Source organism: Globicephala melas, chromosome 5, assembly GCF_963455315.2.
Source record: "Globicephala melas chromosome 5, mGloMel1.2, whole genome shotgun sequence".
Lineage (NCBI taxonomy): Eukaryota > Metazoa > Chordata > Mammalia > Artiodactyla > Delphinidae > Globicephala > Globicephala melas.
Window position 1 is genome coordinate 91,959,232 of NC_083318.1, and position 16,368 is coordinate 91,975,599.

At 36.3% G+C, this 16,368-nt stretch overlaps 1 protein-coding gene across 9 annotated transcripts in view; it reads left to right on the top strand.

The window, feature by feature from the left end:
• Positions 1-16,368, top strand: part of MTHFD2L (methylenetetrahydrofolate dehydrogenase (NADP+ dependent) 2 like) — a 137,721-nt gene that overhangs the window by 36,888 nt on the left and 84,465 nt on the right. For all 9 annotated transcript variants that reach the window (XR_009564031.1, XR_009564030.1, XM_060299471.1 and 6 more), the window contains exons 4-5: positions 6,597-6,749; positions 8,162-8,269. Coding sequence is in view for 7 of the 9 variants with exons in the window: in XM_060299471.1 (XP_060155454.1) it covers positions 6,597-6,749; positions 8,162-8,269 (261 nt within the window). In the remaining 2 variants the exon portion in view is untranslated. The remainder of the gene's footprint in view (positions 1-6,596; positions 6,750-8,161; positions 8,270-16,368) is intronic.

Consider the following 16,368-nt stretch of genomic DNA (forward strand, 5'->3'; position numbering starts at 1 on the left):
CTAAGGGGGAGGTAAAATGAAATCCATGCCAAAGAGACACATTTTTGTGTGGCAAATTTTCTCCTTCACAGTATGAAGTAGGGATTGTGGCTCAGTTTGGTTTTTTTCTATATGGCTATCAAATTGTTCAAGTATTAATTGCTGAAAAGACTTTCTTTTTCCCATTGAATTGCTTTTGGCAACTTTGTAAAAAGTCAAATAACTGTATAAGTGTTAGTCTAAAGTTGGGCTTTCTATTCTGTTCCATTGATCTACTTGTCTATCCCTACACTAGCACTACACTGTCTTGATTACTGTAGCTTTGTAGCAAGTCTTAAAGTCAAGTATTGTAAGTCCTTTTTGCTCATTTTCAAGATTTCTTTAGATATTCTAAGTCCTTTGCATAGCCATACAAATTTTAGAATCAGTTTGTCAACTTCTACCAAAAATACCTCATAGGACTGTGGTTGAGATTACATTGAATCTGTAGGTCAAATTGGAAGAATTGACATCTTAATATTATTGAGTCTTCCAATCCATGAATATGGTACACCCTCCATTTATTTAGGTCATCTGTCAGCAACATTTTGTAGTTTTCATTATAAAAATCATGCCCCCAATTTTAAAATTTACTCCTAAGAATTTTCTGATCTGTGAGTTTTTGTAAATAGAATTATTTAAATTTCATTTTTTAGTATTTGCTGCTTCTATACGGAAATACAATTGATTTCTTTTGTATATTGACTTGGTATTCTGTGATCTTGCTAAATTCACTTTATTTATTTTTTGTCTTGTTGTTTTGTATATTCTTTAGAATATTCTGCATAAACAACCATTAGAGTGGCTAGAGAGTTTTACTTCTTCCTTTCTGATCTTTAGAACTCTTTATTTTCCTTATTACACCAGCTAGGATCTCCAATAAAATGCTGAATAGAAATGGTGGGGGTGGACACCCTTGCCACCTTCTGATCTTGGGGAAAAGGTTCAGTATTCCATTATTAAGTATAATGTTAACTGTAAATTTTTTGTGTGTGTGTGAATGCGTCATATTGAGGACTTCAAGCTTTGCTTTGCCCTTGGTGAGCCACAACTGCATTCTGTTTAATTCTCTTAGTGTTAGATGGGCTGCTTGAAGTTTGCCTCTTGTGTGTGTTGTTCAGGGGTCAGTCAGAGATTTGGGAAGAATTTATAGACACAAGTTGAGTCTCCCCTCTGTGGTTTTCTCTTTTCCTGGGTATATCCCTTCAATTTCCAGTTTCTGTAGTAGCCCCAAACTTTGTCCTTTGATTCCTCAAGCAAGTAAGACTGCAGATTTCTATCCAAATTCTAACTGTCCTTTGTCTAGAAAAACCTCCAAAATGGAAACACTTACAGTGATATTCCTTTCAGATGTCCATTCTCTTCCAAATCTCTCTGCTTCTAGTAACTCTCCAGTGTCAGATAGCTGTGTTTTTATTTTTTAATTTAAAAATTTTACATTCCATTTACAGTTATTACAAAATATTGGCTATATTCTCTGTATTGTATGATACATCCTTGATACTTCTATTTTAATATAATTTCTCCAATGTTTACAGTTGTTTCCTGTGAGAAGTTTGGTCCAATGTAAACAACTTCAACATTATCAGACATGGAACTTACATTTTAAAATAATGTGGTCGAAATAGTCCTTACAGAGAATGTGGAAATTAAGCAAAGATTTCAAAGAAGAGAGGGATTTAGCCAAAGTGGCAGGGTTTTTTGAAAAGCCTCCAGGCAGACACAAGAGCAATAACCAAGGTGGGAAATACCTGATATGTTAGAGGAATAGCAAGAAGAGCAGGGTTTTCAGGAAAAGAGTGGTGTAAGCAGACATGCATTTGAGAACAGTATGGAGGTTCCTTAAAAAACTAAAAATTGGGCTTCCCTGGTGGCGCAGTGGTTGAGAGTCCACCTGCCGATGCAGGGGACGCGGGTTTGTGCCCCGGTCTGGGAGGATCCCACATGCCGCGGAGCGGCTGGGCCCGTGAGCCATGGCCCCTGAGCCTGCGCATCCGGAGCCTGTGCTCCGCAACGGGAGAGGCCACAACAGTGAGAGGCCCGCGTACCACAAAAAAAAAACCCTAAAAATAGAACTACCATATGACCCAGCAATCCCACTACTGGGCATATACCCTGAGAAAACCATAATTCAAAAAGAGACGTGTACCCCAATGTTCATTGCAGCACTGTTTACAATAGCCAGGACATGGAATCAACCTAAATGTCCATCAACAGATGTATGGATAAAGAAGATGTGGTACACATATTCGATGGAATATTATTCAGCCATAAAAAGGAATGAAATTGAGTTATTTGTAGTGAGTTGGATGGACCTAGCTTATGTCATACAGAGTGAAGTAAGTCAGAAAGAGAAAAACAAATACCGTATGCTGATGCATATATATGGAATCTAAAAAAGTGGTACTGATGAACCTAGTGGCAGGACAGGAATAAAGACACAGACGTAGAGAACACAGACTTGAAGACATGGGCGGGGGGAGCGGGGAAGGGGAAGCTGGGATGAGGTGAGAGAGTGGCATGGACATATATACACTACCAGCTGTAAAATGGATGGCTAGTGGGAAGCTGCTGCAGAGCACAGGGAGATCAACTCGATGCTTTGTGATGACCCAGAGGGATGGAATAGGGAGGGTGGGAGGGAGGCTCAAGAGGGAGGAGATATGGGGATATGTGTATACATATAGCTGATTCACTTTGTTGTACAGCAGAAACTAACACAACATTGTAAAGCAATTATACACCAATAAAGATGTGGGAAAAAAATAACCTCTGCTATTTTGTGAATAGATTATATGGATACAAACATAGAAGCAAATAATTAGCTAGGAGAATTAGTTGTTGCAAGAGTTCACAGGAGAGATAATGGCCACTCAAACCAGAGTGGACATGGTGAGGATAGTGAAGGGCTAGATATGTTATGAAGGAAGAACCAAAAGATTTTTCAATTGATTGGATGTTGCGTGTGAAAGAAAGTGAGGTGTTCAGAATGTCTCCACGTTTTTCTGGCAAGTAAGGATGATTTCTGTATAACACAGAAGGATGGAATTGCCATCAACTGAGTTGGAGAAGGCTATGGGTGAATCAGTTTAATAAGACAAAGTCTGTGCCCTAAAAGGCTCACACTCGTAAGTAAGAGAGATACTTAACCAACGTGATCAACTAACTGAAGTAATGTGGTAAGTGCTTTTTACAGTAGTTCTATGGGGACCAGAAGAGATAAAAATTATCATTTCACTTTGTGATGAGGGAACAGCTGAGAAGGGATCAATATATTGAAGAATAAATAGGATGTGAAACAACAGGGAGGAAGGAATTAGTAATGGAAAAATAATCATGAGCAAGAACGTAGAAATGCAAAAATTAATGTTAAGGGCTTGGGAATGGGACAGATTGGTGTGAATTGAGGTAAGGATGTGTCATAATGATGGTAGGGAAAGGGATGGGGCACTTGGAGGGAGGGAAGTATAGGACAAAAGATATAATCAAGCTAAAGAACATATTTGCTCATGAGCTTGCCCTTACGCAACAGGCATTGGGGAAGTGGAAAGAGGTACTTTTGAACAGTAACGTGAAAATCCTTGGATGGACAATAAACCAGTAATTTGTTTGTTTTCTTTTTGTTGTTGTTGTTACTTATCCAAAGACAATTAAACATATTATAAATAAATCACAGAAATATATATTCAACGTTGTAGTTCTAAAGTGTGGTACCTAAAGACATTCCCTGAGCTGTTCTATTGCATTATTATGAATTCAATTTGATGATTTTTTTTCCTGGCATGATTTAATGACTTCTCATAATATTAAATAGATGGGAAAAACACACACTCACAAAGTGAATAATGCCAGTTTTCCCGTTCATTTGGGTAAGGTATTAAGTGATTAGTTGTTTGCCAATGTATTCTATGAATCAAAAATGTTTTATAACCATTGTAAAAAAATTAATGCTTTTGAGGCTCATGATTGTTTCTTCTTTTCAAGTCATGGGCCCCAGGGATGAGACATCAGGGGACTTTCAGTAGCAGTCAGTTAAAAGCATGAAATGTATTTATTTCTCTTACTCATTTAACAAAAGGTGCTATAAAACGTTTGATGCTGTTTTGCATGTATTTAGATACTTGTTAGTTAATCCAAAAATACTGTTGTTTTTGGAGGTCTAGAAGAAACAGTGCATTCCTTGGGATATTTTAGGATGATCAAAATGTCTTGATTAGAAGAGGCAGGGGCCCTTGCTGATATTAATTGTTGAGTGGTATTTAAGATGGATTAATATTTATGATTTCTGTATAACACAGAAAGAAAAATTGGTTTTAGGACAAACGGATGTGGATTTTAATTCTGGATCCCTCTTCTAAGTAGTAGTTTGAGATTGGCTGAGTCTCAAAATCTTTCAGTTTCATCTTTAAAATGAAGATAATACCTTTTCTATCTTAGCCCTCAGTAACTATGAAGACCAAAGGGGAAACCTATGTGATGGTAACATGAACATTATAAAGCACTCTTTGAATGTAAGATATACTAACTCCTGTTACTTCCATACACTGTAGATTACATAATGAAAGGTACATCTTTCCTGGCAAAGGATGTATGTGAGATTTAATCCACTCCTGAGATAACATAGAGTTACATAAAAGTGATGTATGAATTGGTGTCCTTGATTTTTATGATCCTAACATTTTTAATCTACTCATATAGGTTTTTTCCTTTTAGATTAAATAGTAAGCACATTAATAATCAGTTTTCATGTGTTCACTACATCACACCTTTTATATGTCCACACATCTGTCTTTTAAACAAAAATTACGTAATTAACTTAAGATAAAATTGTTCCGAAATGAAGATCTGGGTTGAAGTTTTAAGAAATACATTAGAGGACAGGTCTATAGTTGCCAGTTTCTAGTGCTTGCCCCCAAATTTTCAGATGCTTACATTTCTTCCTGAGTATTTCAGCTATTGTGTGAGATGAATTGTTCATTACAAGTTAATGTTATTTTGAGTGAGTAAAACAGCACAGACCAGTAGACTGCGAAATTCAGTATAGTTCAGACTTATTTGGTAAGAGGATGGCTCTCAAAATCTACAAAAGAACCTTTGTTGAATTCTTTCAATACATTATTGGCCCATACATACAGTAGCCAATTTTGAATTTAGAAATGAACTAATTTAAGCCATAACTCAATAATGGAGTGTTCAATTACAGTTATTTCTTTTTTTATTTACAAAGCTTTTGATTTTGTTGTAAGAAATATCCATGGCATGAAGCGTCTGCATGAGTGGTAGGTGTCTAAAAACTGAATCATCACCATCATCATCATCATAATCAACCAGATTTAAAAAGGAACCACTATTTTTGTCCTCAAATAGTAAGTTAAATATGTAATTCTAAAAATAAATTTTGCTAGAACTTGTATAATCATCTATCTTCAGAGAAAACAGATGGAGGCTTACTCTGGTAGGACATTATAGAATGAATACAATTATTGAAAGTGACAAACTAGTCATTGGAGAGATATTCCAAAGACCCAATTTCTAATTGAATATGATTCATATTATGACTTTTATATATGTAAATGATTTGGTAGCCTAGTAATGGCAAATTGGATCTATTTAAAGTAAGATGACAGTAGTGTCACTTTTAGGATATAAAATATCTGAGACATAAGACATGTCTCTTTTGAAAACTGTTTGAACTTGGGCTTTGATAATGTTTTAAAAAATTATTTCTAAATGACATTCATTGTGTAATACATAAGGAAACTTTTCTGTAGCAAATATACCTTTATTTTAGTATTTTAGGAATGTGGGTTAATTGTTGGATTTAGGATACCCTAAGCTACTCTGCATAGAGTAGTATTAAGAGCCTATTTTATATTTCTATACTTATTACTTTTCAAAATGAGATGATTGGCATCTCATATCTCATTTGATTAGGTCATTACTCAAGTTATGTTCTTTTCCTTTCATAAAGGAAACCATAATGATATTTTGGATTTCAATGTAGTAATGCTTCAGGGAAATGATGTGTGTGGTACATGTGTGTGTGTGTGTGTGTGTGTATGTGTGTGTGTGTGTGTGTGTGTGTGTGTGTGTGTTTGCTTTTCTATTATGTCATTTGGGAGGAAGCTAGGCATTAATGATGTCATGGCTATTTTTAACACTAACAAAGCCCTTTTAATCTGTAATGCTAACAATATTCAACAGAAGCCTATTCGTGGAACTATCTTGTATAGGAAAAACATACATTTAAATATGCAAACTTATAGAGGCAAAGCCTTATCATCTGACTGTTCCCAGATCTCATTGGTATTGTTTGATTTCACAGATTTTTCCCTTTTACCAGGCCAGCCACTTCTGGCCCTGTACTTGCATATACTCTTACAGCAGTTAATTACAGCCATTGGTCAAGAGCAGTTTGGCTTACTATTTTCATGGCAATAAAAGGAATAGAGTAATGATTTTATATCTTAACTAAAGCTGAACCATAAGTGATGTGACTGTAGGCCCTCCAATTTAATTTTCCAGACTTGCAAATAGATAACAATTGTAAAACTAAATCAATTTTATTTACTTTTCAGACCACGTGGATGAGCGGACAGTATGCAATGGAATTGCCCCGGAAAAAGATGTAGATGGATTTCATATTATTAACATTGGAAGACTATGCCTGGATCAGCATTCTCTCATACCTGCCACTGCTAGTGCTGTTTGGGAAATTATCAAACGAACAGGTTGGTCTGTGGGACATGGGTGCTAAGTACCAAAATGAGCATTTTCACGTTGTCTTGAAAGAGAGTGAAAGAAAATAAGCATTAAACTTCAATCTACAGGAATATACAAAGTTACAGAAGTCAAAGAATAACCTGAAATAAGATAAAATGAAGAACACATGCCAGGTTACAAGAAACTGCTGTTTCACCTTTCAGGGAGTGAATTTTCCAATTAGAAAGTTTATCTCCCTACTCTAAAACTATAAGCTGAAGGTATTTTCATGTACATTTTTCAAAATGTATTATGTTTTTCCTTACCTTTAAAAACAAAATATGCTGGGCTTCCTTGGTGGTGCAATGGTTAAGAATCCGCCTGCCAATGCAGGCGACTCGGGTTCGAGCCCTGGTCCGGGAAGATCCCACATGCCGTGGAGCAACTAAGCCTGTGCACCACAACTACTGAGCCTGCGCTCTATAGCCCGCGAGCCACAACTACTGAAGCCCGTGCTCTAAGAGCCCGTGCTCCGCAACAAGAGAAGCCACTGCAATGAGAAGCCCCTGCACCACAACGAAGATCCAACGCAACCAAATAAATTTATAAACAAATAAATAAAATAAGTTTATTTTTAAAAAAATGTGCCGAACATTTTGCACCATCTCTAATGAGCTAGGTTTTCATTATAAACACTTGCCCTTGAATTGTGCTCTAAATTCAATAATGCTCTCAAAGACCCTCGATAGTTCTCCTGCCTTCATCACTGTCTCTTACATTTTTGGCAGCATCTCCTCCTGCTAATCTTCTCTTTTCTAACTGAGGGAGAGAACTTCCAAGGGCAAGCAGATCCTAGAATTATACTCTTAGAATGTTAGTACTTAGAAAAGCCTTAATTCTAATTTTTTCATTTTACTTATGAAGATACTATGCCCCAAAGAGATTAAGTGTGTTAAATCTGTAAGCTTTATCTTTCAGACCTTTCTAAGTCCATAAATTTAGTGCTTCTCTCCTATAGAATAAAGTGCATGAGTTTTGTGAAAAATACTTTTTCCCCCACTTCATTTTGTCCTAGATTTGCTCCAAGTTTGATTGCCAATTAATCTTGACCTTGCACTTTGCTTGCTTTGTGATTAGTAGTTAATATTTTGTCTCCACTCTTCTAACACTTCATATGAATTTTAATGTTTAAAACTAATTTAATGGAAGCTTGAAAATGTCTGTGGTTTTTTAATGAAGCCATAATGAGAGGGAACATGACAGATCCAAGAATTATAAAAAGAAATATTTATAAATAGTGAATGTGGGAACATTATAGGCAAGCCACAAAATAATTCAAATTAAATTAGAAGTTTTTAAAGAATACTGCAGTTGGCTGTTGAGATGTTTACTTTGCTTCTTGTTGCTTATTCTTCATTTAAACCAAACTCTGTGTTTTAAGGAATTGAAACATTTGGAAAAAATGTGGTTGTGGCTGGAAGATCCAAGAATGCAGGGATGCCCATCGCCATGCTCTTACACACTGATGGAGAGCACGAACGGCCAGGAGGTAGGGGCAACCTGGAGATTCTATGTACTCTTACAGTTTTCTCACTTACAATCATCAAATAAATGTGTTTGAAAATGTGACATAGAATATTTATGGACTTCTGCAAATAAAGAAGCCCATAGAATATTTATGGGCTTCTGCAAATATTTATGGGCTTCTGCAAAAAAAAAATAGAATATTTATGGGCTTCTGCAAATTTCCCTTTATTCCCTATCTAATGACATGAGCACCTTGACAATGAATAAAAGAATTACTGGAAAAATGTGGCCCCTTTGTTCCTACTTTATCCTTTGGCTATATATACTTCCTTTATATCATTAAAAATATAGACATTAAGAAGGGTAGCAAGGCTAGATACATACTAGATGCATAAAAATCACATGTTGATAGATATCTGTATACCCATACACACTACCCCCCTAAAACACACCACCAATATATAGATATGTTTGGTGTTTTTTTTTTTTTTTTTACCATTATTAACCTTGGTGAATTCCAGTTTCCTGATCTCAAATTTTCAAATACAGTTGACTGTTGAACAACACGGGTTTGAACTGCACAAGTCCACATATACATAGATTTTTTTTTTCACTAAATACATACTACAGTACTATATAATCTGTGGTTAGTTGAATCAATGGATGTGGAATCATAAATCCAGGGGCTGACTGTAAAGTTACAGGAGGATTTTTGACTGTGCAGAGGGTGGGTGTCCCAGACCTCCGCGTTGTTCAAGGGTCAACTGTACTAATTTTATGATCTTGGTTGACGTAATGCATATGAAATATTTTTTTAAGCCACGAAGCCCTTAGGAAAAAGAAGCCCAATGATAACATATCACTTATATAAAATTACAAATTATTCGAGTTTGAATTGTTTGTGCCTGCCTGGACTTAAGGACTTAAATATTGCAACAAATCAAAATGTGTATGTGGATCATAGTAAACTAGGGCCTGATAATGACTCAAAGAAACTTTAAAAAGCCTTAGTTTTGAAGAGCTTTTTGAAAGGCCAAATCTGGTAATATCAACATAGTTTTCATGGTAACCATCTACAAAGTTGCATCTCTAGCTTAACTATTCACTTCTAACTTAATCTGTTAATGCTCATCTATCTCTTAGGGTATAATAAAGATATTGATTCATATTTACCTTTATTTAATAGTTTCTGTTAAGCAAGGAAAAACAACCAGGAAAATTTACCTAGGTGTACCATTTTTGTTGGAAGATTTTGACCAAGAGCCAAAATAGGCAGTTTTTTCTTCATTTTCTTTTTTTTTCTTTTAACATCTTTATTGGGGTATAATTGCTTTACAATGGTGTGTTAGCTTCTGCTTTATAACAAAGCGAATCAGTCATACATAAACATATGTTCCCATATGTCTTCCCTGTTGCGTCTCCCTCCCTCCCACGCTCCCTATCCCACCCCTCCAGGCTGTCACAAAGCACCGAGCCAATATCCCTGTGCCATGCGGCTGCTTCCCACTAGCTATCTACCTTACTACGTTTGTTAGTGTGTATATGCCCATGACTCTCTCTCGCCCTGTCACAGCTCACCCTTCCCCCTCCCCATAACCTCAAGTCCGTTCTCTAGGAGGTCTGCGTCTTTATTCCTGCTTTACGCCTAGGTTCTTCATGACATTTTTTTTCTTAAATTCCATATATATGTGTTAGCATACGGTATTTGTCTTTTTCTTTCTGACTTACTTCACTCTGTATGACAGACTCTAGGTCTATCCACCTCATTACAAATAGCTCAATTTTGTTTCTTTTTAGGGCTGAGTAATATTCCATTGTATATATGTGCCACATCTTCTTTATCCATTCATCCGATGACGGGCACTTAGGTTGTTTCCATCTCCGGGCTATTGTAAATAGAGCTGCAATGAACATTTTGGTACATGACTCTTTTTGAATTTTGGTTTTCTCAGGGTATATGCCCAGTAGTGGGATTGCTGGGTCATATGGTAGTTCTATTTGTAGTTTTTTAAGTAACCTCCATACTGTTCTCCATAGTGGCTGAACCAATTCACATTCCCACCAGCAGTGCAAGAGTGTTCCCTTTTCTCCACACCCTCTCCAGCATTTATTGTTTCTAGATTTTTTGATGATGGCCATTCTGACTGGTGTGAGATGATATCTCATTGTAGTTTTGATTTGCATTTCTCTAATGATTAATGATGTTGAGCATTCTTTCATGTGTTTGTTGGCAGTCTTTATATCTTCTTCAACATATTATTTTCTTATTTCATCAATAACAAAACAAGCAGCACTATGCAGCTCTATTAATTGCACAGCACTTTCTCATGAACTATCTTATTTCATTCTCAGTAATTCTGGAATATATTCATATTCACATTTTGCAGCTAAAGGAAGTGAGCTTTAGAGACTTCAGTGACTTACCCAAGGCCATTCAAGGAAGTGGTGTACAAAGCTGGGAGCTGGGTGCTGACTGTCTGGTTAGGAGGATAGACTTGAAGTCAGACCCCTCCCCTGCCAAGCCCTGTATCCTTGGGTAAGTCATTTAATCTGTGTAAGTCTCCACTTCCCTCATTTGTAAAGTGCAGATAATATTAATATCTCCTTCATTGGGTTATTATGAAAATTGAATGAGACTTGTATGTAAAGCACTCTTCACAGTGCCTGACACAGTAAGTTAAGTAAGCCCTTGGTACATGTGAACTGTGACTATTACTGTTATTTCCATTATTATGCTTAGATAATAATCTGTGGCCATACTAACTAAAAAGTTTAGAATAACATAATCCAAGGTCAATGATGTATTTTTCACCTTCATTTGAAATTTTATTTTCTTTTTCTGTAGGTTTTATATTTACTTTTATTTGGATCAAATCTAATCTTTGTTGTAATAATTTGCATAAACATAGAATTTATAAAGTTAATAAAATATTAGATTATAAATATGACATCATAATATTCCAAAGGTTACTTTACATTGCACTTTTTCTTGTGGATATTAATATATTGTGTGCTAATTTCTTGATAAATTTCAATTTTGAATTATTTGTCTATAAAATACTTAAGTCTAAGTAAGTTAATTTACCTCTTATTTATGCAATTTTAAATTAGATAGTCCTATGTCATAAAACACATTTACTTTATAAATATTTTATACTTTGTGTTACAAAATATTTTCACTTGAATGCATGTTAGAAATTGAACAAAATTGGAATTAGATATAGTACTAGTTACTTAAACGCCAGGTGGTTAAATTTACAGTTATAGTGGCATACAGGTGCCGTTATAATTACAGTATCTAAAAGGTAATAAATTGTATTAAAAATAATGTTGGATAGTTCGCAACATGGGTGGTGTTTATTAATCTCATGCATATTTAATAGGAGTATGGTGACATATAGGATTAGTATAATGAATTGTTGAGAGCTGCTTACTGAAGATTTGCAGTCTGTGGGAAAGTTAATATTTCAAATGTCCATGTCTGCTAGAGCAGTAATGATGTGCAGTGACTACATGTGCATTGTTAGCTTATGGACATAATGAAGGAGGATTAACTGGGCAAATTCATATCTATAGAACCTGTTCTGATGACACTCAGAATGTTGAGCATTTAGCTCACACCGTACTTCTTTGCCAGAAAAGACTCAGAGCCCAAATGATTCATTTGTGTCTTAAAGCCAAAGATAATTGCACTAGAAGAAAAATGGCGATACTGTAATTTAGCTTGATTAATATGTGTCTACACAGGGCTGGCTTTTAGTCTTGATTATTTAGGACATGGATCCCGGCTGTTCTGTGAGAAAGAGCTTCTTTTAATTCTTCAAGGGCTTAAAATATTTAGAGGACTGAGAATGTGCTAAAATCTTGAGGTAAAGAATTAGTGCTGATAACACAGCAGGATGCTGCAGGGAGATAACCTTCTGCTGAGGACATGTCATCACAGGAGGCTTTAAAGATGACATGACATTCAAGCCACTGTGTACTTTATAGAGAGTGAGAGATAGTTCCTGTCTTCCAAGAGCTTATAGTCTTGGTGGTGGTAGGGTGGGGGGACAGAGTACAGAGGGGGCATGATATGCAAGTATGGGTGATTAAAATGATAAATATTTAGTGGCACAAAATAAAATTCAGCATCCCTAAGAAAGCATTCAATTTGCTAAGGGAAGCCCTTGGTTAATTGAGGAAATGTAAAGAGATTGACAGTGGAGTCTCTTCTCATGAGCCCCACTACTTGTTAGGATGTTTTAATATCATTGTGATCACCTATAATTCACTGGTATTCTTTTAACGTCTTTGTGTGTAGTAACCTACCCAGGTAACTTAACCTTTCAGTTTTCAGAATGAAAACTGAATACTATTGGCTTTAGCACAATGTCTTTATGTTTAGCTTACCCTGATGGAGTAAAACAGAGTTCTCCAATTTCTCTGAAACAGTTTTTTTTTTTCCTTTAAGATAACAAAGTGCCATAATGACCAGGCATTATGTGTATTAATTATAACCAAAGGAATACATAGTCTGATTTTATTTCAAATTCTTTTAGAGTAAATTCATTTCTGCCTATTTTATATTCTTACATAGGGCATGTCATCTAAATAGATCCCCCTAAATGGCCACAACATGCTCCTCCTTTTAACTAAAAGGTTGGGGTACTATTGCAATGGCATTGGTTGCTGGGACTTTTTAAAAGAGCATTTTGGAAGAGTCAGCAACTAAGCTGATTTTGCTTAGAGTCCTTTGGGATATTCTTGACTTCATTCAGGTAATAGGCGTTCAGTGCGTATTCTCTGTGAAACACTGGGGTGGGGGTGTGGTACAGGGGTGAAGAAGACTTGGTCCCCTGTTTCCAGAAGATGACAGACTGCATCTTCAGGACACTGTGTTTCTCAAAGCACAGCTTCCGCATTGGTGTTCAGCTTTTGCACTCAAGCTGCCCACCTGCTGCAACTTCTATATATCAGGTATTTTTCATTCAAGGGGACATCCTATCTAAATGGAAAACCACAAGATATTTTGTCAGTGTGATGCCTTTCCTTTGTGAAAATTGGCTCCAGTTGTGAAAATGAACATTTTTGGTAGCCTGGGAGCATTCTCTCTCACCTACAGGAGGGGCCTTCAGGTAGTAACAGAGGAATGGATGTTCCAGTCAGTGCAGTGTAATATGAGTGGTTATGTATGATTAAGCTCAACACAGTGCCAGGCTGGACCAGGTGCTCTCAAGTTTCAAAGAGAGGAGACAAAAAGGAACACCTAGGAGAGAGGAGTCACGCAAAGCAATCACGCCTCCCGGACGGAAATTCTTAGTCTTGTTGCCAGTGGAATGGAGTGGGACTTTTGCTGCCGCTGTGGAATGAACCATTGTCAAATGGGGGCAGGGGGACGGCAGGCATTTATAGTCTTTTCTCCTCCCATTCCGCTATTCCTAAGGTAGAAGTACTCGTGGTAAGATATTGGGGGTATTATGTTTTATGACGCCTCTGTGTTGACTAAACTTTACTGAATTACAGCTTTGAGTTTGCATAGTGGAAAGCAATAGAAAAGAACAAATGCTTGCTGTAGTCTCATTTTCTAAGTTGAATAGTCGGAGTACTGTTTCATTTTCAACATCTCTGAAATTCAGCCAGCTAGTATCTGGAAAGCAATGTACTTGGAAAAATGTCACATATTCTCACATCAGGCAGCTGGAACTATTAGTTGCCCTGTTGAAAATAACATTAAACACTATTTAAAATATAAAGTGAAGTCCAAATCTTTTTTTTCCCCCTTTCATTTTCCCTCTTTCCTCATGACCTCAAAGTACCAGGCATTTTTTTTCATAATTATTAGCACAAAGCATCCCTTTTCTGATGTCTATAAGCCCGATTATTCAAAGCATCACTTGTTAGGATATTCATTTCTGCTCCACCAGCCTTTTCAGCCATTCATCCCATCGAGTTCCCCCTGGTACCTTATGCTGAAGCTTCATAGAACTGCACATTGTTCCCCAAACACACCATCTCTTCTAGGCCTCCTTTCCATTACATACCCTGTTCCCTCTGCAGGGAATGCTGTTTCCCCTCACTCGCCTGCTTTCCTCTCACCTCCAGCCCACCTTTCAAGATGTGCAGCAAATCTAACTTTTACATGTTATATGTGCTGCCATCCCAGTACTAATCCTGTTGCATATTGATTGTCTACCTGGTCCCCTTTTCTACACAGACATAGTAAATATGAACTACTCAATGACAAATATTTTGTCTTAGGCTTTTTGTATCTCTGAAATTTAGCACAGGGCTTGGCATGTAATAATGCAACTAGTCAGTGAATCAATAACAGTTTATTTAGTGTTTCCTGTGTGCCTGTATTGTAGAAAATAAGACTGCAGGCTAGGGATTTAAAATAAAATACTGCCGTTTATGGAAAAAAAAATCCCTATATAGTGGGGAGGAGGGAACAGAAGTAGCTAGGTACTTACTATAAACTAACTCCTTCATATTTTAACATTATAGGCATTTACATAAAAGTATAACTTATGCCTCCCCTTTTGCCCAAGAGTCAGATCACAGTAGAGGAGAATGCCTCACGACCATCAGGAAGGGGAGAGGAGACCTAAGGATACTGGGAAGGGAAGGAAAATTATTGCTGACAGCATTAATTGAAAGAGGTCACAGCATTTTTCCAGTAAAACATTTAAAATCTATCATTTTGTTTAGACTTTTTTTTTTTTTTCTTGAGCTGCTGGCATGTAATGCTGCCTTCTTACAGAGGAGTTGATTTCTTTGTCACTAAGCATGGGAATATGATAGTGAATAAATCAGATATTGCCCTGTCCTCTTGAGCTTACAGTTTAGTAGGAAAGACAGTGATCAAACAATTAGGTATGAATGATTAATCATTATAATTGTGCAAAATGCTGCAAAGGAGGAGAGCTTTCTATAATAAAAAGCTTGGTTGTGGGAAGGAGTGGATTATTTCTAGCTATAGTTATACATTAATGTTATACCTTTTTATGCCTATCTTTTGTACTATTGCAATGGAATGTTTTTATTGTCTACCTTCTGTCACTGTTCTTCACTTCAAACTAAAAAATCCCACCTCACAGACAAAACTAAAACTATATTTACTTGAAGTTATTAAAAATTTCTAAAATCTCTAGAAGGAAAAAGTTCACTCTGTACAAAATAAATCATTCATACCATAATGGTAAATGATGATTTGATGATTTAAAAAAAAATCAGGTCAATGCCAAGCAGTGTTATTATACATATATAGTAAGTACATCAGATAGAACTTCTGAAAATCTCTCCCACCCCCTCACACACACCACCATAGACACATTGAAGAACTTTTCCTTCACAACATTTATCAGTTTGTGATTGTCATTTATTTGTGTCACTATCTGATTAATTTTCATCATACTCACTGGACTATTAACTCCACAAGAGCGAAAACCATATCTCTTTATCTTCCCATTTTATTTCCAGCATCTAGCATAATAGCTCTCCAAAAAGTCTTTGTTCAATAAATGAATGAATAAATTCTCTTTATTTGTAGACCAAGAGTATCATGTAAGTTTTAATATGGCTATTCATAAGCTGTATTCTTAGGAGCACGGATGTACCACAAGATTTTAAATGGTTCTGAGGCCAGCTAAAAAGGCCAAAAAGTGGGAGGTGGCCCAATTTCTGGAAATCTCCACCCCTTCCCCAAAATAGTTGGACTAATCCTCCCACTCATTAGCCTATGAAATTACCCAGCCCATAAAAACTAACCACCCCGTATTTCGGGGCCTCTCACCTCTTGAGATGACCCACACCCTGTGGAGTGTGTTTCTCTAAATGGGTTTAGTTTTTTTTTTAAAGGGACAAAAATTAGTCAAATAAGTCTGGGAAATCTGGGTTAAACAAAATCAAACATATATCTTGACTGTGAATATAGTAATATAATATAACCTTTAATATAGTAAGTACTGTGAATCTGTGAGAGTAAAAGTCTTTAACCCTGAAAGTTGTTTTTATCCCCCCAAAACTATTATATATATATATACACACACACACACACACACACATATACATATATATGTGTGTGTGTGTATATATATTTGTATTTATAGTTGCCATATTTGTATCTATATATTTGCTAAA